The 20,951-nt window shown below is 32.8% G+C and overlaps 1 protein-coding gene and 1 long non-coding RNA gene across 53 annotated transcripts in view; one reads left to right on the top strand and one right to left on the bottom strand.

The window, feature by feature from the left end:
• The window catches only part of RIMS1 (regulating synaptic membrane exocytosis 1), a 477,898-nt gene that overhangs the window by 335,005 nt on the left and 121,942 nt on the right, over positions 1-20,951 (top strand). For 14 of the 50 annotated variants that reach the window (XM_035697447.2, XM_035697450.2, XM_035697436.2 and 11 more), the window contains 6 exons: positions 659-815; positions 1,544-1,669; positions 3,287-3,349; positions 6,732-6,809; positions 7,693-7,782; positions 15,785-15,868. In XM_035697447.2, the coding sequence (XP_035553340.2) occupies positions 659-815; positions 1,544-1,669; positions 3,287-3,349; positions 6,732-6,809; positions 7,693-7,782; positions 15,785-15,868 (598 nt within the window). The remainder of the gene's footprint in view (positions 1-658; positions 816-1,543; positions 1,670-3,286; positions 3,350-6,731; positions 6,810-7,692; positions 7,783-15,784; positions 15,869-20,951) is intronic. The other 36 variants (XM_025444993.3, XM_049092227.1, XM_025444999.3 and 33 more) reach the window with 11 other exon arrangements.
• The window catches only part of LOC112658739 (uncharacterized), a 178,237-nt gene continuing 166,967 nt past the window's right edge, over positions 9,682-20,951 (bottom strand). For 2 of the 3 annotated variants that reach the window (XR_003135929.3, XR_003135930.3), the window contains exon 4: positions 9,682-10,447. This is a non-coding gene — a long non-coding RNA (uncharacterized LOC112658739). Of the gene's footprint in view, positions 10,448-13,572; positions 13,634-20,951 lie in introns of all 3 variants that reach the window. The other variant, XR_007401211.1, reaches the window with a different exon arrangement.

A 20,951-nucleotide genomic window follows, 5' to 3' on the forward strand; every position in this document is an offset into this window, starting at 1 on the left:
TTCAGATGTCTGAGGTAGATCTGATGATTGTTTCTATAGGAGGTTTAATTTTCTCTGCATTATTGCCATAATCATCTCCATCCCTACACTATTTTCATTTGAAAATTTTGGTATTATATACAGTTTGCAAAATTCAGTGAATATTTGTAATAGTGAAGATTTAGTACTCTTCTTTGTTAACTAAAATTGATATGATAACATTTTCATTTTCTTAATTGCAAAGCCATCTGAAATCCAATTAAAATAGTTGATCCTTTGGAAGAAAAGTTCAAATAACATTTAAAGAGACCCACATTTCTAAGCATTGATTTATCTATTAATGAGAGAACACTGTCAATGAAAAAAATCACTAACTCATTCATTTTTAAAATTAAAATAGTATCCCAGCTCATCATAACATCTGAGGCATCAGTTGTCATACTCATATTCAGTATTTCTATGGGTACCTTTGAACAAATCTGTAGCTTGTTTTTATGCATGTATATGTTACACTCTGTGTACGTATACTTAATAGTTTTGAGGAGAAAAGCTAATAATACTGATTGCATGGCATTTATTGTAGTAGATATAATCTACTCTAGATATAATCTGATATTTCCACATTAATGTTTGCATTATAGAAGAGTACTGACTGATATTTTGTGTGTACTCTTGCCAGTAGGTTATAGGTCTAGTGCTAGAGAAAGTAAATCTACAACATTAACTGTGCCAGAACAGCAAAGAACAACTCATCACCGCTCACGTTCAGTATCTCCTCACCGCGGCGATGATCAGGGAAGGCCGCGTTCACGTTTACCAAATGTGCCATTACAGAGGTAGGCTTTGAAATGGGCTTAAAGTCTCTGTCAGTAATTTTTAATTTTAATACAATGTAAGCTGCCACAAGACTGTTACATGAAATAATGGTTTGGGCAGTCAAGTTCCTTTTTCAGAATCATTTGGAGCAAAATGTCTTTTTATGCATTACTCAACCTATATCACATTCTGTTCTTGAATCTCAAGAAATTTTTTCCAGGGATTTGAAAAAGTTTATGTCTCAAGCATAGTTTTTGAATGACTATCTTGTATTCCGCTGGCCAATTTTCTCTCCTGTTAGGAAAAACTGTATAATAATGAATAACTTGTGGAGAGAAATGGCAAAGAGGAAAAGGTTAAGAGGCAGAATGTATTTTTAAGAAATTTAGAATTTAGAATTGTCTCTTTGAAGCACTTTAAGTGCTCAAAAAAAGTATATAAAACATAAGTAATGTAGTGCTCTAATCCTGAAATATACTTCTGAAATTATAATTACTTATGCAGATGAAAATTGTGGTCCTTTTTTGACAAAGATGCAAAAGAAGATTGGAGAAATGCAGAACAGGGAAATCACTCATAGGGAATTAATACCTTTAGCTCATTGATAAAATATGTATTTGGTTATGATGCCAGAACTTTTCAAGCCATGCCTGTATTTTGCCAGTTACTGACAGATCTTCCCCATTAGTTTGCCAGATTTGGGAAGATTATACACTTTGATCCATATGTATTTTTGTAATCATTTTAGGAGTTTAGATGAAATTCATCCAACAAGAAGGTCACGTTCTCCAACTAGACACCATGATGCCTCCCGAAGTCCAGTTGATCACAGATCCAGAGATGTGGATAGTCAGTATTTATCAGAACAAGACAGGTATTTGTTCAAATTATGATCTCAACATTTTAACTTTTTATTTGCTCCTTTTTAGTATATGATAGATATCTTGGCAGAGTACATCAGAAAGTAAAAGTACTTAATTGCTCGAAAGTGAACTCTCAAGGAACAGCTGTGAGGATATTCTAATAGAAATGCGACTCTAGGAAATATTTGGCTAACATTATATTGTCATAATGTGTGCATTTTTTAATAAATAGAAATTTATGTTTAGCCAGTTTAAAATGCATAGCTTATTGTTTCTAAATTATAGAAGGAAGCCTACAGAAGCAATTTTCAAATATTTTATATTTTGTGGGTTGCAGTCTTTGGGATGTTATTGATGTGATTATAAAATTGTTTTTATGCTATTAAACAATTATGTAATTATAAAATTATGTTTTTTATGTTATTAAACAAATTTGGATACAGGTCATCTGAAAGACAATTGATGTTGCAGAGTTTCTGTGAGAACTTTAATAATAATATTTTTATATACCTAATTTTCATAAAATGTATTTCTATAAAATGTCTATAAAGTATAAAATATTGAGATGGATTTTTTTTCATATGAGCAAGTACTTCCTGGACACAATTACTAAAAATCTACATTACAGCTCTGTTGTTCTACATGCCCATAGACTTTGTTCTCAGACTAACCACATACTTATATATGCCAGATCACAAGCTCAGGATCTGATTTAAGGTTTTAGAATACCCACCTTGCTGGATATCCTCTTCTGGATTTTTTAAAGTGGGAAAAACTTTCAGGAAGGAGTAGGGAAATGTTAGTGGTGCTTAATGATTGATTTTTTTTTTTTTTTTTTTTTTGCTGTATAATCGAGGACACAGAACTCAGTAGAGCTTCTTAATCCTTTATTGTCATCCTACTGTGGGAAGTGGTTTCATGACCTTCAAGAGTGGAGTCATACTGGGTACTGAGATAAGAACTGCTTTGAGGAATAGGATTGCACACTGCTCAGCCTGAGCTGAGTTGAGTGAGGGCCACTTTGTCAACCTTCATTGGGGCCACTGTGAATTTAGGTGAGGATGGAAAAAGAGGGCTTCTTGACCAGGGCATTTAATAAAGTGAAATTCATTTGAGTGTAGAAAAAGTACCAGTTTTAAAATAAAACAATTCTAATTGAGTATATTCATGATTGGCTAAGAAGTAACATATTGCATTTTTAGTGACTGTAAGAGCCAAGAGGACTCATGCTTAGGATTCTCATTAGCATCAGAATGGCCAGATGTATAGGCCTTTCAAAGGTTTTTAAAATACCCAACTATCAGGAATTAGAAATAGATTTCTGTGTCTTACTTGGGGAAGGTTCAGTTTAGATTTGCTTTGTTTGAATATTTTGTAAAGTCACTTGGAAATACGATAGCAAATCAGCAACAGCTAGGACTTTGACCATGATGTTTGTACTTTATTGTTTAAATTTTTTAAAATACTGTCATGTTTATTTTTGTTTAACCTCTCGAGCAAATATGCTAGTGCAGACAATCTGGTTTCTTCCCTTTTCACATTTTCATCGGCATACCATTGACATATTCCATGTCACTTAATGCCTCATGATTTATCTGTTTCATCCACCACCCATCCTGTCTGTGCAGTGAGCTTCTTATGCTGCCCAGAGCAAAACGAGGACGAAGTGCAGAATGCCTACATACAACCAGGTAAATACAGGGATTTGGTAATGGTAACTGTGTGTGATGACTCTCTTTCCATTCTACTATTCTTTCTTCTTGCACATAATGGTATTATTACAAATATGTAAAATTAGTTTCCCAAGTATTCAAAATTTGTTTTGTTTTATTGGAGGCTGTGGAAAGGTTCCAAATATATTTTAATTCTAATCCAGACAGACTGCTTTTCTATTTGTATATTCAAACTCCAGAGACTGATGTGCCTCTGTGGAACTCTTTACACATTCCTAAAACTGAGGAACCGATTTCCACAATTACAATTCAAAATGCTCACTATGAGCAGCCCCACCAAGGCCCCTGGCAGCACACACACATACCTGTCTAGTCACAGGAGGTCTGATCTGTGCATGGCAGTGTTATTGTTTTCATGATTATGTTTGTTTTAGCCTTTTTAATTTGCTTTTGGAACCTACTATTATTTATATTATTTGTTTTTAATAAAATCTTAATAATGGTCATTTTTTATTGGCTGAGCATCAGCTTCCTTCATGATAAAGAATGAGAATATTTGACCTTAACTTCTAAACCCTCCCTCCCTCATCCCCTCACCATTCAGAATGGTTATAATACAAAGTTTCTCATATAAGCATATAACAATATGATGCTTCTTTAAAGTTGAGAAGAAAAGGGGATGTAATATTCTACTGTAAATTGGAACTTAGAACCTGATACTTGATTTACATCTCATTACATCTTGGATTTCATATCCAAAATAAATAAATTTAACTAGTAAATCTCATAGATTATGCATAGAATGCAACCTGTAAACATTTATGCCAATTTAGAGTTAATAGAAGGTAAGGAAGTAGAAGTCTGTGAAACAAACCAACACAAAGACAAACTTTTTCAAATATTTTGGCTAATAAAAAGACAGTAGGAAAGGGCTGTAACTGTGGAACATCTGCGTGCAAGGACGAATGCAGAATTTACTTTGTCTTCATGGCACACGTGTTTCTGCTAAGTAATGCAAACATGGTCATGCTAATAAGAATTGTTTCAACTTCTTTTATATATAAAATTATCCTATTGATAACTATTTCCATGTCTTCTTGTAGTGACTCAGGAAAAAAATGAGGAAATGCTAGTTTTGATTGTGAAATAGAGAAAAATATAAAATTATAAATATTGTAAAAATTATCTCAAGTTCTTTATAATGCTTAACTGCCCAGACTTACTATTATGTGTCTTCCTAAAAAATAGTTTGTCAATAGGAACAATGTATTTGTAAATTCAAAAATAAATAAATAAATAAAGTAAAACGAAATAAATTTACACCAATAGTCTAAATGGAAGAACTAAATATATTTTTTCTTTCCTGTATTCTCTACATATAAAGTTGAAATATCAAGATATGCAAATATAATATACTGGTAATTTCATCATTTTGTACAATCTTCAAGATACATCATTTCATATTCACTTGGGAATTTTAAGAATAAAATTTGAGGATTTACTACTTTCGAGCAAACAAGGAAAATACAATTCATTGAGCACCAAGTATAGTGTTGTCATTAGTGTACTTTATCTCAATTCTCTGGCAGTAATTATATGATGTGAATGTTATTACCCTCATTTTACAGATGAGGAAAGGTGCTGAGAAACTTTAATAAGTAACAGAGCAAGGATTCAAAATCAGATCTATTGACATTTTCCACTAAACTAGTTTTTCCAAAATTAGATTTTGAGGAGTTGGTGCTGTGCCAGTAATAGAGTATGAGTCAAACAGATTTTGGAAACTTGCAAAATATAGTCCCTCCCTGAAGATTTAGTATGCACATCATGTTACAGTCATCATACACTCAAGAAATATATCTCATGCTGTTTAATCCATTTTCTGCCTATTTATTTTAATAATTAATACATAATATCCAATTATTATATTTATAACTGATAATGATTATAATTTGTTACACAATTAATATCTATTTATTTAACCATTAAATCCTTTTCATAAAAATATGACCTGAGAAAGTAACATTGTACAGAAAATGCTATATAGCTGCTTTACTATGTGTTGCATACTTTATATCTATTATCCCATTTAATTCTCTGAGACTCCTGTTAAGTGGATTTATATCCACTCTTATATAGACGTAGGAAAAGGTCTGAATTAGCCAGGTTCATTGCCATTAAGTTGCAAAGCCAAGGTGCGAATTTAGAGCCTTCATACTATACATAAATGTTATGCTCTCTTCCATTCTGATGCACATTCTCTGCTAACCCTTGTCAAAGTGTTCCTGAATAAACCACTTTTGAATTGATTGCTTTAAAAAGTTATAGAGCAACCTGTTGCTGGAGATATTTGCCTAAGGTCAGGAGTTGAAAAGAAAACTACTGCTTGTGAAGCAGGCAGATGCTTATTTTCAGTCAAATTTGTCTTCAGTTGGTTTTCAAATATGGTGCTCTAATATATTTTTAAACTGAAGCTTTAAGAGATTTTTTTTGATTTGACATTAGTATAAATATGAGTAAGCCAGTGGGGTGTTTGAATGTTTAGTTTGTCCTCAGCAATTGTTTATTCCCTTCCCTGTTTATTGTATTTTAACATAAGCTGAAATAGACTAGGGACTTTCATAATCAGCAGTTAAATTTGTAGAAACATTAAATTGTTAAAAAAAATAATTGATTAACTGGATCTACCTTGCCCTTGGTGTAGTTTAGACCATCCAGAATCCCTCAGAGATTTAAAATAATTCAAATAAGGTTGGGCCTTTTCCACCATTTTCTGCCAAATCAAAATTCTATTCAGGTTTGCATCTATTGTCCATCTCATTTGCTTCCCAGTGATAAATTTTACATGTGGTTGGATTTGGATTCAGATGCCAGTAAATGGGAAAGAGTTCCTCCACTGCACTCACCTGATCTTTTGGTCTAATCTTTCCTTACTGCAGTTCCATCCCATGATGAGCTTTCTCCCTGACATGCTGGTCAGCTCTCTGCTTATTACTACAATGTCATATTTTAATTCCCAAATTACATAAATTATTTGGTTAGCACATTTAGCTATGAGTTGTTTATTTCCACAGAAGCAGATGTAGTATTAAGTCAGGGATTAAAGAGTAAGTCTAAATATTGATTAACTCAGAATTTTGTTGGCAGATATTTTTCAAATTAAGGCAATTAAATTATAATTTTGAGTCTTTACCTTAATTATGAAGTCAAATGTCTATAATTCCATATTTTAATAATTCTTATTCTACCCTTAAATAATTACTGTGGTTATTCTGTTAATAAGCAAAAGACCTGTCTTTGTTTGAAACCTAATAGGCCTCCGACATTTTTTCATGTCCCAATAAAATTTGCTTCATATATATTTTTCTGTTTCCTGCATGTTTGTGTTGCCATGTTCCAGACATTTTGTTAGGCACTATAAAACATTACCGCCTAAGATGCCTTTGTTAGAGAACGGTTCTCACTGGAATATTTACAGGTAAGAGCCATAACAGTGAGTCCCAGTTATAAACCAATCCTGAATCCCTTGCCTACTAAACATAACAAATTCAATTTCTAATAAAGCGCTAACCTTTTCTCTTGAAAGTAATTATGCACAGAGATTCATGAGATTAATGATATCTAAAAATGACTTTAACTATATAAAACTTACTAATTCCTTAATATTTCTCAAAATGAAGTCTACTTAAATATCAGAATTCTAATTGTCGTGTCATTTGTTTTGTTGATTTTAATTATGATAATTAATTTTATATTATTTTATTTTTGGATAATTTTAATGTGTGAAGCTCAGTTCTGCCTGCACATACCAAAACCAAGTCAGTGACTAGACAGGACTTTCCCCTGCATCATGAATGCTTTCACTCAAGAGTCTTGAGATTTACTGATGAAATATTGGTTAGGTAAGAACATTTGGAAGTCATGCCTTCCACTTCCCCTTGTCTAGTGTCGTGAACCAAAATAGTTGAGTCATAAATTTTTTCTCCTCCAATGTCCTTCATTTTGTTTTGGTGTGGCATCTGTTCTTGGTAACGAAGTTTTAGGCATTTTGTTTTAGTGCTTTCTGTATCCAGTTTTTTCATAAGTAGGTGTGTTGTAGTCTCATTTTTTTTCAGTCTGAGACCCTTTTAAAAAATTATGCAAACCAATTCAAGCATAATCTTTGTTTAGTTTCATTTTCTAAACAAAATTTTGCACTGCCATCCTGTCAGCTCTCTCACACCCTTATGAACTGAATCACAGTGATTCTGCATTTTATGTAAAGGGGACATTATTTTATGCTTTACTCTCTAACACGGTCTTCCTTTCTTTGTTTTCTTTGTCGTTCTCTTCTACCACTGGATGCAATGCACTGGCACTAGTGAACTGCAGCCCTCTCTTGACAGGGCTAGGAGTGCTAGTACCAACTGCTTGAGACCAGATACTAGTTTGCATTCACCAGAACGAGAAAGGTATAAAATAAAGACTTTCTTAATCTTAATTTCCTATCATTTGTACTAGTGATTTTTTTTTGATCACTTTGTTTTGTTTCATGTGATTCTCACAGTTTTATTCATTCATGTTCACTTTGCTGACTGTCTCCATCTCCCCCTTCCCTTATTATACATATCTAAGTAGAGATATGTGTATGTGGGTAAGCCCAGGGCTACACATACACATATTTCCATGAATGTTGTTGCAAATGGTGTGGTGTAATTTGTCACTGCTTCTGGCTGCTGCTTTTTCCCTTCTGTTGCTGTTCGGTCGTTTTATTTACACACAACTCAGGGAGCCTTCAGTATGCTGATAATGTTATAGGGCCCAGAGAGTTATCCGAAGGGGATCACTTTCCTATTAGTTCCTATTAAGTATAGGTTTAAGAGCAATCTTCCCACAAACTAAAAATAAGAATTCTATTTAGGTGGGAAACTTACCTTGTAAATTTATATTCATTGCTTAGTCAACCTTCTCATTGATGTAGATCAGGTTTTGCAGTAAGTTATTATTTTGACAACAAAAAAATGATATGTTTATCTTAGATTTTCTGATGCCTTACAAAAATAAGAGCACATTATATATACAAACACAGTTTTACTTAACACTTTCAACTGATGGATTAATAAATAATTCTGATTTTAATTCAATTGTATTCAAAGTTTTTGTATTATAGTGTTTCCTAATTCTAAGCAGCTAATTTTTCCATTATAATGGAATTTTCTGTCCCAGTATAAAGTTGGTTATAATTGATAGTCTTGGATGTACTTGTTATTTCTTTTCAATTTGAAGTCATTCACTGGAGATTTGTTTACTACCTATTTATAAATCTTGAAGAGAATTTTGATGCTAATGTGCAACCCACTTCTCCTCTTCTTCAGAGGCTGCCTTAAACTTTTCTTTAGCAATCTTTTTAGTCAGAATCTATTTATGAGGTGTTTATTTCTGGACTTAAATAATAGGTATGGGTATACACATCCATTTTTAACTGACTGCATATGATTCTACTGAGGAAATTACTTTTTATTTGGTATTCTTTTGTATTTATATATTTTGTAATAGCAAACAGTGGAATCTAACTTATATGTTATATATTTTTATATTTGTACTAGAAATTTTAGTTGAAATGGCTATAGGCTCTTCTAAAATCACAGTTGAAATTGTTTTATTTTTCTCTTTTGTTATAGAATATACCTCCTCCTCAAGAAAAGAGTAAATACAAGAGTAGCAAGAAAAATCTTTTTATAGTTTTTACTTATTTTTATTTTCTTATATGTTTCCAGTTGGTATTAAAACAGAATAGAATTGCTCAATTCAGTAGAATATTCTGACTATGTAACAACACCCTAACATTTTTAATATCATTTATATAGGTACTTAGGTACTATCTACTAGAGATACAGTGCAAGCCACATGTATAATTTTTAATTCTCTGGTTGCCATATTTAAAAGGTGAAATTTATTTTAATACTTTAGCCCAATATATATCTGAAATATTCTGACATATAATCAATTAAAAACTATAGATATTTTACATTCTTTCTTCCATAATGCTTAATAGCCACTTATGGGTTGTAGCTACTATATTGGATACCACAGGTTTATTATGCTGACCTATCTAGCATGTGTTCCTTTGTTACTCTAGAGGCATAGAGTTCACAAATCTATGTATTAGTGAATTTAACCTCTTAAGTAATATTCTTAAAATAGCCTGTAGACAATCTGGCTACAATTTTTGTACCGGTCATAGAGAAGTCTGAGTGTACTTACTTTTGATAGAAGAAAAATATAATTGAAACCTATATTCAGTCTATATTATTAAATAGAAATTCTCCATTAGCAAATGAAAAAGGACCAAGAGGCAAGAATTGGTATGATCAATGATCTTTAATTTATTGTGGTTAACTTCGTTGCCAAGAACAACATAAAGTGAGCTAAGTTTTCATCAAGATAATTACACAAGTTGTAGATTCTTATTGGTCTGGAGGATAAGGACCTCAAATGCCGTTTTGTGCCCATACCTATCAGCAGCTTTGAAGCAGAGCATCACAGTATCAACAGTGGTGACTTTGTTCTCTTTGGAAGATGCATAAAGTCCCAGGGCAGAATGTTGCAGAGAGTAGGGAGAGGGAAGTTTAGAGGCTTGTCCCAGTTACTTAGTTTCTCATATTGACCAGAGAACTTCTTATATGAATGCCTAATTTATACACAGGACATAAAATGTTAAAGAAAATTTTTTAAACATATTCTTAAAATAGTGACATGTTTCCATGGCCTAATGAACTATAAAAGTTAAATAATTTACTGATTCTAAACCATTTTAATGAATGTTTGTATGCTGTTGTACCAACCCCTCCATGCCCTTTTTTGAAGTATCTTCACTAACTTGTAAAATGAATGAAGTTTTGTGTCAGTACAAAATTGTCAAAGCGGACTTGATATCCAACACCATAGTTCACTAATGATTCAAAGATGAAGGAGCACCAGGCACAGATGACGTATTCTTTTCTTCAGGGAGTCCCAAACCACCAGATCCATTTTTTCTCTCTTATTAGGATGGTTTGGCCCAGGTTTTATAGTGCGTGTAGAAGCACTGTTTGCAAAGGAAGCCATTTCCATTTTTAAGTGCCTTCATTATATATTCTGTTGAATACACAAATAACAAACACAAGTATGAATTATCCCATTGCTGAATCTAGTCATGCTTCATAAATCAAATTTGGGGTTTATTTACAGTGAAAGGTCTAGAAAGACTATTTCCTACTGAAGATGTATATATTTTCACTAGCAAATATCACTGAATGTTTACAAGGAAGGCTAGTCAATGTTTTTTAACTTTTCCTCCATCTTTATTCAGGGAATGTTTCACATCATTCATTCCCCCTCGTGCCCTGTTTGGGAAGGGGTAGGTTGCAGGCCTACCATTAACCTTTTCTTTCTCAGGCTTTAAAACAAATTATTATTTAAATGTTCAGATACATTTATTTTTAGAGCCATGGGAATAGTTACTTTTCTTGGATGCTTTATCTTCTTTTTGGACCTTTCATAGAAATCATAGCCTTAGTGAAGGTTTGTGAAAGGGTAGTCTCCACTTAGTGCCTCCATTTTTTACCTCCTAGTAAATTCTGCAGTCTAACTTCTCCTTACCATGGCTCTATCATAGTACTGAAATTCCTCCAAGAACTACACTGGCTCCCTATTTGTTCAGCAGCATCTTACAACATTTTGTATTAACCACCCTGTCACTTGAACCTCTCCCCTGTTCAGTACCCTCTACAGATTTTCTTTCTTGTGCTTTGGTTATGACGATCTCCTCTTACAGGCTTCACTTCCTTCCCATCCCACAAAGATAGGTGTCTTTCCTACTTCCATCTTCAGTTTTCTTTTGTCCCACTCATTCTGCCCCTGAAATTGTACTTCTATCAAAAATTTGATTCCCAATACATATGAAGACAATACTCCACTATAATTGACCAGGCCAGAACTTTCCCTTGAGTATTAGCTAGGTCTGAATTTCTAAACAATTGCCATTTCTGTACATCTGAATGTCTAAATTAAATTCATTATGTCGGTTTGTATCCTGTTATAGCAAAAGACTTTCTTTTCCTAAATTTTCCTTTTATTAGATAGCTTTGACATATAACCAGACACATTATCTGGAAATATTTTTCCTGGTCCTTCACATTAAGGAGTCAGTAAATCCTATTAATTCTCTTTTGAGAATCTCCCAAACAGATCTCTTACCTTGATTGTGTTGAATTATATTATAGCCTTTCCCTTGTCACTCTTGCCCCATTAGTTTTTTCATGACCTTTATTAATAGTTTTTATTCATTTTTGTCTTGTTTTCTTTCCATTAAAATTAAAATATCACTTTTTCCTTTGTTGTATGATTAAAAATTTTATTTTATTTTATTTAAGATTTTATTTATTTATTCATGAGGGACACAGAGAGAGAGAGAGAGGCAGAGACACAGGCAGAGGGAGAAGCAGGCTCCATGCAGGGAACCCAACGTGGGACTCAATCCCGGGTCTCCAGGATCATGCCGTGGGCTGAAGGCGGCACTAAACCACTGGGCCACTGGGGCTTCCCTGATTAAAAATTTTAATGTCCATTCTTCAAAAATGGACATCAGATAACTATAGCTTTTATAAAACCTTTCTAAATTACCCACACCACCTACTCCCATACTTCCCTTTTGCAAATCAGAATTATTCACTTTCTTTTCTGGGCCCACATAATATTATATACTTCTATTAAAACATTATATTTTACCTAGTACTGTATTTGTTTTTTCTGCTATATTTTATTCCTGGAAGATAGGGATCATATCTTATTTGTCCTTGCCATCTCTGATAGCATTATTGTTTTTTACTTAGTAAATGCTCAATTTGGAGATTTAGGGGGCTTAAAAATACTCCCATTTTCTATTCCCAAATTTGGGTCTAATTGTGAGCTAGACCCAGGAACTAGAAGATGGGAGATCTTAATATCACCATAAATGCAAAGGACAAGTTTAATAGCTGTGACTTTAGGTCTACAGGCTTGCTAATAACCCACCCCAGAATCAGTTAGATTCACTGAACCACAAGACAGGTTCAGGCCCAGACCTCAGATCTTACAGCTGTTTTGAAGATTTGTGTCCTGCAGTGTTTGCTGTTTGCAGGTAGCTTGATTTGGAAGGAGTAATCCAGAAAGGACTAAGTCACCTGTGCCTGGTCCTTTAACACAGTCACTGATCTCCTAAGGCAGTCTTCCTTTCTTGAGGTAGAGTGAGACAAAGGGTAAAAAGAGACAGGAGCATTGCTTGAATGAATTTCACTCTACATGGAAACATGAGGCCTAACAGAAAGGAAGTACCTACTTAAAATGTAACAAATATAAATTGAATTAAAATAAATAAGCTTTGTTTGTTACTTATACTTTGTTTCAAAGTATAAGTATCTATATTCATTTTACTTTAAAACAATACTGGGGAATTTTTTTTACTTAATTTATTTTTTATTTCAAGTTTTTATTTAAATTCCAGTTAGTTAACATACAGTGTAATATTAGTTTCAGGAGTAGAATTTAGTGATTCACCACTTACATATAACACCCAGTGCTCATCACAAGTAAACTCCTTAATAAGCCCATCACTCATTTTTTAAAGGACTAAAATAAATAGTGAGATCAAACAATAAAAATACCTTCTATATAATCAGTCATCTCATTTTTTCAGGTTTAACTTCTAATATTACAGTAGTTCACAACTATTTCTTACTTGTGCTGCTTATGAAGTGAATGGTTACCTTTCCGTATAATTTCTCTTTTATTTTTTTAATTTATTTATGATAGTCATACAGAGAGAGAGGGAGAGAGAAGCAGAGACATAGGCAGAGGGAGAAGCAGGCTCCATGCACCGGGAGCCTGACGTGGGATTCGATCCTGGGTCTCCAGGATCGCACCCTGGGCCAAAGGCAGGCGCCAAACCGCTGTGCCACCCAGGGATCCCAATTTCTCTTTTAGAAAATTGAGCTGCTTAACCATATTCTGCCGAGAGATATGTGCCATTGAAAGAAGTGTACATATGCAAACGTAAATAGTAATTGCACATTTAAACACATCCACATTTGTTTTACAGTGTATCAGTTCTGGGGGGGAAAGACATGACATAAGAATCATTTAATTGCTTACCAGAACCTGTCAATTCAAATTCCTTTATATCTCATTAGTGAGTCCCTTTTATCACTGTTAATCTCTTGGTTAAGGTACTCATTATTTCTTACCCGTAATAACTTACTGTCTACTTGGACATTCACAAATATATGTTGATTACTTTTTCTGTACCTGTCAAAATGAAACAAAAACAAACACTGGAGTTCCTTATGCAAGGAGCACACAGCCTATTAAGTCAACCCCTCAACCATCAGAGTGACCTTTCTTCTACTATGATCACAGGGAAAGAGATGAGCTCTGAACAAATAGAGGGTCCTAAATTAATGGATTGGGATGCCTGATATTGAAATGATAATATTGTAACTAACCAGTAACTTCTAGGTAGGCTATTTTGGAAAGAGAAATTCAAGAAGGAGCTGGTTCAGCTTCATGATTAATAACTCCAACATAGCCTGCCATGCTACCTTCCAAGATGAAAATGGAAGTTGAACCCTGTGTATTTGGCTCAAGAACAAAGAGATAAAGATTCAAATTTTGGCTTTTTCTTCTGTGTTGTAGGAGAGAAAGAAGTTGCACATAATTTGAAAGCATATAAAATATACTAGTATATTTGAAATTCACAAATGTATCATATTAAAACTTATGTGATATCTAGTCTCTGGATGAAAATTGAGTATAAATTGATCTTGCTCCCATATTAAATATATGAGGAAAAAGCAAATTGATTTCTTATATTTTTCTGTATATCAGCATATTCAGAAGGACTTTGAGTGTACAGATAATATATGTATTATGCTACATATTTCATCAAAAATTACCTTTTAATAGCTTGCATTCACAGTTGCTTGTTTCCAAATGTACACCTTTTCCTTTCGTAGCTTTCACTGCATGGTTCATAATTACAGCATTTTCCTTTACTTTTTTGTTTAAATAAACACAAGGACTGGAATTTTGCCTCAAGAAGCAAGGTTACTCATGATCCTGTCAAGCTAACATTACTTAATTCTTTACAGAAAAAATACATTAACTATATTTTTAGTGTTTTCACATACCATAAAAACTTCCAACACCATAATTTTTAACATGACAGTACAACTTAATGTAGAAGACACTGTGATCATGATTATTTTCAATTACTTTAGAAATATTTTTCTTTATTTTTTCTGCAGAACAAAAGTCGAGTAAAATATATTTTAAAGCGGTTAGATTGGACTGACCAACTATTTAATCCAAAATTATTAAGTAATTTAAAAGTAATGCAAGGTACTTTTAATTTCACAAACATGTAACACATTTAAGAGTATATGTCACACAGCTTTCTCTTCTGCCCAAATTCTGCTATTGATACCTTTATTTCCTTCGCAGCTTCCTTAAAGCTCTGTTTGAATCATAGTGTAAGGCTGACTAATTAAGCACAAACTTCCAAGGAGCTTTCAGAATCTAGTATCTGCTGCTCTCAGATATCCTGGTCACATGTTGACAGCCCTTTGCTGCTTTTGTCCAGATAATAAAGCCAATAAGCCAAGTGAAATGGCAAAGAAGATGGCTTTTATTTTTTTTTAAACATTAGGACTAGTCTACTTTGGATAATAATAAACTCTTCTAGCTGGATGAGTCCTTAAAGACCATTCAGTTGTCCCTTCCTGCATACAAGGAAGTAAATATCCAGAGGAATTATCCTGTTTAAAGTATTCACACCTAATATATAAAAATTTCCAAATCTGGCCTGTTTAGTTCATTACTGCCTCTATTCTGTTTCAACAGGGTATTTGTGATTTCTGCATAAACAGAATCTTAAGATAGTTTAACAAAAGAATGAACTAAGATTCAAATTTTCATTGAACTGTTAATCACAAAAAAGTATTATTATAAACACAGAAATAGAAAACTGTGCTTCTGCTTTGTATTAAATTCACACACCTCATCTTTCCCACTTTATCCAGTAATTTCAAATAAGCATCGGTAGCTTATTAAATCTGTTTTTTATGAACATAAGCCAAGTTCTTAAGGGTGCATCTTTTTTTAACTTAAACTTATATTTATGTGTGTGTGTGTGTGTGTGTGTGTAGATATGTATCCACACAAGCACATTTTAAAAGAACAAAATTACACATAATAGATTTCAAACATCTTCCCAAATAAACTGTTTCTATTCACTTCTAGGGTAACAAGATTTATTTTCATCAAGAGTAAATTATGGAGCAAAGATTCTACACCTTGCCTTTTTGGGGTGCTTTTCCAGTCCTATTGTTCCATATATTATTTTGTTTTAGGAGTTACTAAATGTCCTGTTTTTTCCTGTCTTGTTCATTGGGCAAACAGGGGTAGATGGTCCCCCTCCCTAGATAGGAGACGACCTCCTAGTCCCAGGATTCAAATCCAGCATGCATCTCCGGAGAATGACAGGTACTAGCCAACTCCTCCTCACAGACAAGTGGCTTCGACAGGCTTATAGGTCACCAAGTGAAAGATAACCAAGAGAAATGTTGGTTATTATATGCTTCCTTTCAGGAGCCAGAATCAGATATGTTGCGATCAATAAATGCATCCACCGTTAATAAAGCACCTCAGTGTTTACTGAAATGAGGGTGGCATGCATATGGCATAGTTTAAACACAATAAAGTCAGATTCAGTGGAAGAGTTCTGTTTTAAATCAGCATTTATTTCAGTGTTTTGATTTTCTAGAAACATTTAAATATTGCTTTGATTTACACATGAGTAAATAAAAATTTTCAGGTGCTTAAAAATATGTTAAAATCTGTCACAGAGTCTTTCTTTGTTATTTGGTTAATGGTTTAATTTCTGTTGTCTTGTGTTTTTTTGTTGTTGTTGTTGTTTTTTTACTACACAGACTTGTTAATAACGAAGTTTAGGTTTGTGGGAACATTAAAAATGTCTGATTTTGAAATAGAATAACTGGTTCTTACATATTATATGAATATGGTATTTTTAAACCAAATATTGTCAAGGGCTAGTGTCAGTCTACAAGGTAGGTCTTTGAAAATAGCATCAATCCTTTGAATGTACTTCATGCTGATATGTCAGAAATGCTGTGTTATCCTTCTCACAGGCATAGCTAACCCAGTTCTCCTGTTTACAGTGCTTCTTATATATAATTTTTGGCTTTAAATATCTTTTTCTAACTGATCTCAAGAAGTTATTGGATGTTTGAGGTGCTTCTAGTTTAAGGAGAAATTCAATCAACACATTGGTAATATTTATAAAGTAGATAAGTATATCTGATAGCTCAGAAACAGAACAACTAGTCATGCAAGTATACAAGAGGTTCCTGTGGTTCATTTCCAATATGTGTGGGTATAGATAGCAGAGTAATTGCAATCTTAGTTAAGAGTGATGTAATTTTCTTTCTGTGTCTGTAAATAGTCAAGATATCTTCAGGATTCCGATATGAAAGAAAAACTAAACGCTGTCACTCAGAAAAAATTAAGTCATTTTACCAATGTTGGAAAGGACCACAAACTGGTAGTTTATAAAGACTTTAAGAATATTTTATCATGTTTTAATCTTTAAGAAATTTATCTTTTAATATGATTTGTGTATTTGAAAATTAAAACTAATTCCTTCTGCTATTATCTGGTATCTAAGATAGAATTTCGGAGAGTAGAGAAGTTAGTCGAATCTGAAATCTAAAAATTATTGTAAATTTAAAGTATTTTCTATCCGAATATAAGGTACCATATAAATTAAATCAAAACTTAAATCCACATTGCTACTCATGCATTCAACAAATATTTATTGTACCCTGCTATGTTGCATTCTTATTATGGCTAGAGACATAGCAGTGTTTAAGAAAAGCAAGATTCCTGCCATCAAGGAACTTAGAATGTCCTTTTATAAAACACAACTCTGGAAAGCCTTTGAATCTATTACAAACAAATGAGTCAGTGTATTTCATCTCATGTAATGACTGTGTGAGTATAAGACAATTACATATCATGGTATTTATAATGAATATAAATGTAAGTTTATCAGGACACAAATTAAGCAAAATGGAAATCCAAATAATTCTTTCTTTCTTTCTTTCTTTCTTTCTTTCTTTCTTTCTTTCTTTCTTTCTTTCTTTCTTTCTTCCAAATAATAGTTTCAGTTCTTAGACACATGAGGTTAAAATTAGTTAAAAATTAGTTGTCATTTAGTGACATATGAATTAATTATGTTATTCGGTGTAATAGAATGTATATATAATTTTATGGGTAAATTTTAGAAGCAGAAATGGTCCTTTTAGATAAGATCACTAAGGAAACTTTTACTAATACATAATTCTGAATATATATTTTATGTTTTTATTACAACTTATTTGTAAATAAGATCTATGTTAAACCAAAAGACACATTTTAAATGGCTTGACAACAGGATTTGTTACAATAGGGAACAGAAAGTTATTTACAGTAAACTTTTATTAAAATATAGGAATAATATATACCCATAGAAACAGCTGAATCAACAGATGCTAAGTTCATAAGTAGCCATGTCAATCACTTGACAAAACATAACACTTGCATTTTATCTCCTATCAGTTTTATTTACTTCAGTTTCTACCAATTTCTAAATGAAGTGAACCTATCATCACATTTGGAGATAGTGAATGCTCATAAGAATTGGGCATCATTTGACTTTTGCCCTAGGTTACTGGTAACTAGGAAAATATTCTAAAATCAATGACAATTTATATAATCAGCCTTTGGATGTCCTGTATCAGAGTCATATTTGATTATTTTGAAAATAACAGTAATACAGAAAATTTTGCTTAAGAAGGTTCTCTAGTAAGTTGGAAAGCATTTGATTGCCCACTTATTTCTTACAGCATAAATATACATGTGGTTACATGTGCACGTGCACTCACATGAAATTTTAATGTGCCATTTTCCCACAATTTAATTTCAGTTTTTTTTTTTAAGATTTTATTTATTTATTCATGAGAGACACACATACACAGGGAGAGAGAGGCAGAGACACAGGCAGAGGGAGAAGCAGGCTCCATGCGGGGAGCCCGACGTGGGACTGGATCCCTGGTCTCCAGGATCACGCCCTGGGCTGAAGGCGGCACTAAACCGCTGGGCCCCCAGGGCTGCCATAATTTCAGTTTTAAACAATCTTGATGTCCTATCAGGTTGTATAATAGATTTATTTGTAATTAACATGGAAGTAGGTTTTTCTAGATCTAAGAGGATTTCCTAGAAGTTGTAGGATGTTTAGAACAATGATGAAGAAGAACTACATAAATTTGGAGACCCAGGGAATGATTTTGGCATTAAAATTATAGAGAAAATTTCCTTTCAGTTTTATTACTAAAAATGCAAAGATATCTTAAAAAATAATCATTCCAATAACAAAATACTTCTTTGTAAACGGTATTATTTTAATATATAAAAAGTAACTTCTATGAACTTGCTTGTACATAATTCTGTTTATGAATTTTTTTCTGTTTATGAATTTAATAAAAACCACATCTACTTGTAGCTTCAAAATAATAATTTTTATTTTGCAAGTTAGAAAAAAATGTATTTTAATATACCCCTGACACATCAAAGTTCTGAGTTTAGCACTCACAGTTGAATTAATCATTCTTAAATATGAAAGGCTAGTATAAATAATCATAATTGCTATTATCTAATTCTCCTTTATTCTTAGTATAAAAGCTTTTTCAGAAAAATTCAATGTATTCTTATTGGTACATTTTGAGATGTATTTTAACACTTCATTAGCTTCATTAGCTTGAAGTTACTAACTTTAATGAGTGATTGAGAATATTTTTGCATCCTTTAAAATACATGATAACTTTAAGGTGTGTGATTTAAATAAATACTAAAAATATTTGAGGAAATAACCCTGTTTTCGAGAACGTTATTATTGGCAACAAGCAAATTATTGGAACAAGTAAAGCATCCCACTGTGTTACAGATTAATTCCTGAGTCGCTAAAGTAGTTCTTATTTCTTTTGTAAATAATCCTGTTTGTATAGTTTCCCAGCATTTGTCAATTAGTAGCAGCTACTTGTCCATTAGAATCTCTGACCGAAAATGTCAAATGATTTTCTTTGATTCAAACTGAATGAATAGTCTTCCTCCATTAAAAATATTTCTGGAATAAAGAGATTACCTACTTTTTTACTTCCAGAGTTCATGGCAGTTGCCAGAGTGATGCAGAGTTAACATAGAACCATTTATAAATTCAGTACATTACTTACCATTTTTATTTGCATGATAGCATCATTTGTTACTTGTGCTTTTCAAAAATGTTCTTTATTTGGATGAATGAAATATACTTATCCACTAAAATACTTAAGTCTGTTTAATAGCTATAGTCATGTACATAAATATCAATACTGTACAAAATGGTAAAAGCATCTTAATTGCATGCAGCCATCCTCACTGCATATGAACATTTCTTAGGTAGATTCTTATTCAAATATAATGTTTTCTTCCTAAATTTAAACAGAGCATACTATATTTTCATTTTATTATAAAATGGCTTTAAATAGGGGTACCTGGGTGGCACAGTTGGTTAAGCATCTAACTCTTGGTTTCAGCTCAGGTCATGATCTCAGGGTTGTGAGAGAAAGCCCTGCATTGGTCTCTCCCCTCAGTGCAGAATGTGCTTAAAATTCTCTCCCTCTCTCTCTTTTTTTTTTTTTTTTATTTTTTTTTTTTATTTTTTTTTTTTATTTATTTATGATAGGCACACAGTGAGAGAGAGAGAGGCAGAGACACAGGCAGAGGGAGAAGCAGGCTCCATGCACCGGGAGCCTGATGTGGGATTCGATCCCGGGTCTCCAGGATCGCGCCCTGGGCCAAAGGCAGGCGCCAAACCGCTGCGCCACCCAGGGATCCCTCTCCCTCTCTCTCTTTGCCCCTCCCCACCAACTCAAGTGCTCAGGTGCATTCTCTCACTTTCAAAAAAATAAATCTTCAAAAAAAAATAGCTTTAAGTAATACTAAAATTTTATTAACATATTCATTTTAGACCTTAATAGAATTGTAATATCTTCAGAAAAGCTGTATTTACCACAAAAAAAAGGAAAAAAATGTATTTACCAATGTCTTCAGGGAATTGCTCTAATTGAATTTAGTTACTGAAGAGGAAAGGAAAGTAGCACAGAAATAGATTTTACCAATTACTTGTCTTCATTAGTACATTTTATGAATCTTCACATTTAAATTAATAGAACAATAATTAAAATGGAGTTACAAGGAATTAGATTTAAATAAGAACACTCCCACTTCTGATTATTACTCTTTCTTTGATTTAATAATAAAATAATTGTTTTACCTACATTTGAATGTAGCTTTATAACTTTTAAAGAATTCCATTTGTGCCCTGGGAACTAAGAATCATAAGGCCAAAACCATACAACCATTAAGTTGTGAAGTGAAAAGAATGCTCAGTATTTCTGATTCATGCATGTTTAGAAACATTATTTATGAATAATAAAATGATAAAATATTTTAATGAACAAAACATGTTAAA

The sequence above is a fragment of the Canis lupus genome, chromosome 12 (assembly GCF_003254725.2).
Source record: "Canis lupus dingo isolate Sandy chromosome 12, ASM325472v2, whole genome shotgun sequence".
Taxonomy (NCBI): Eukaryota; Metazoa; Chordata; class Mammalia; order Carnivora; family Canidae; genus Canis; species Canis lupus.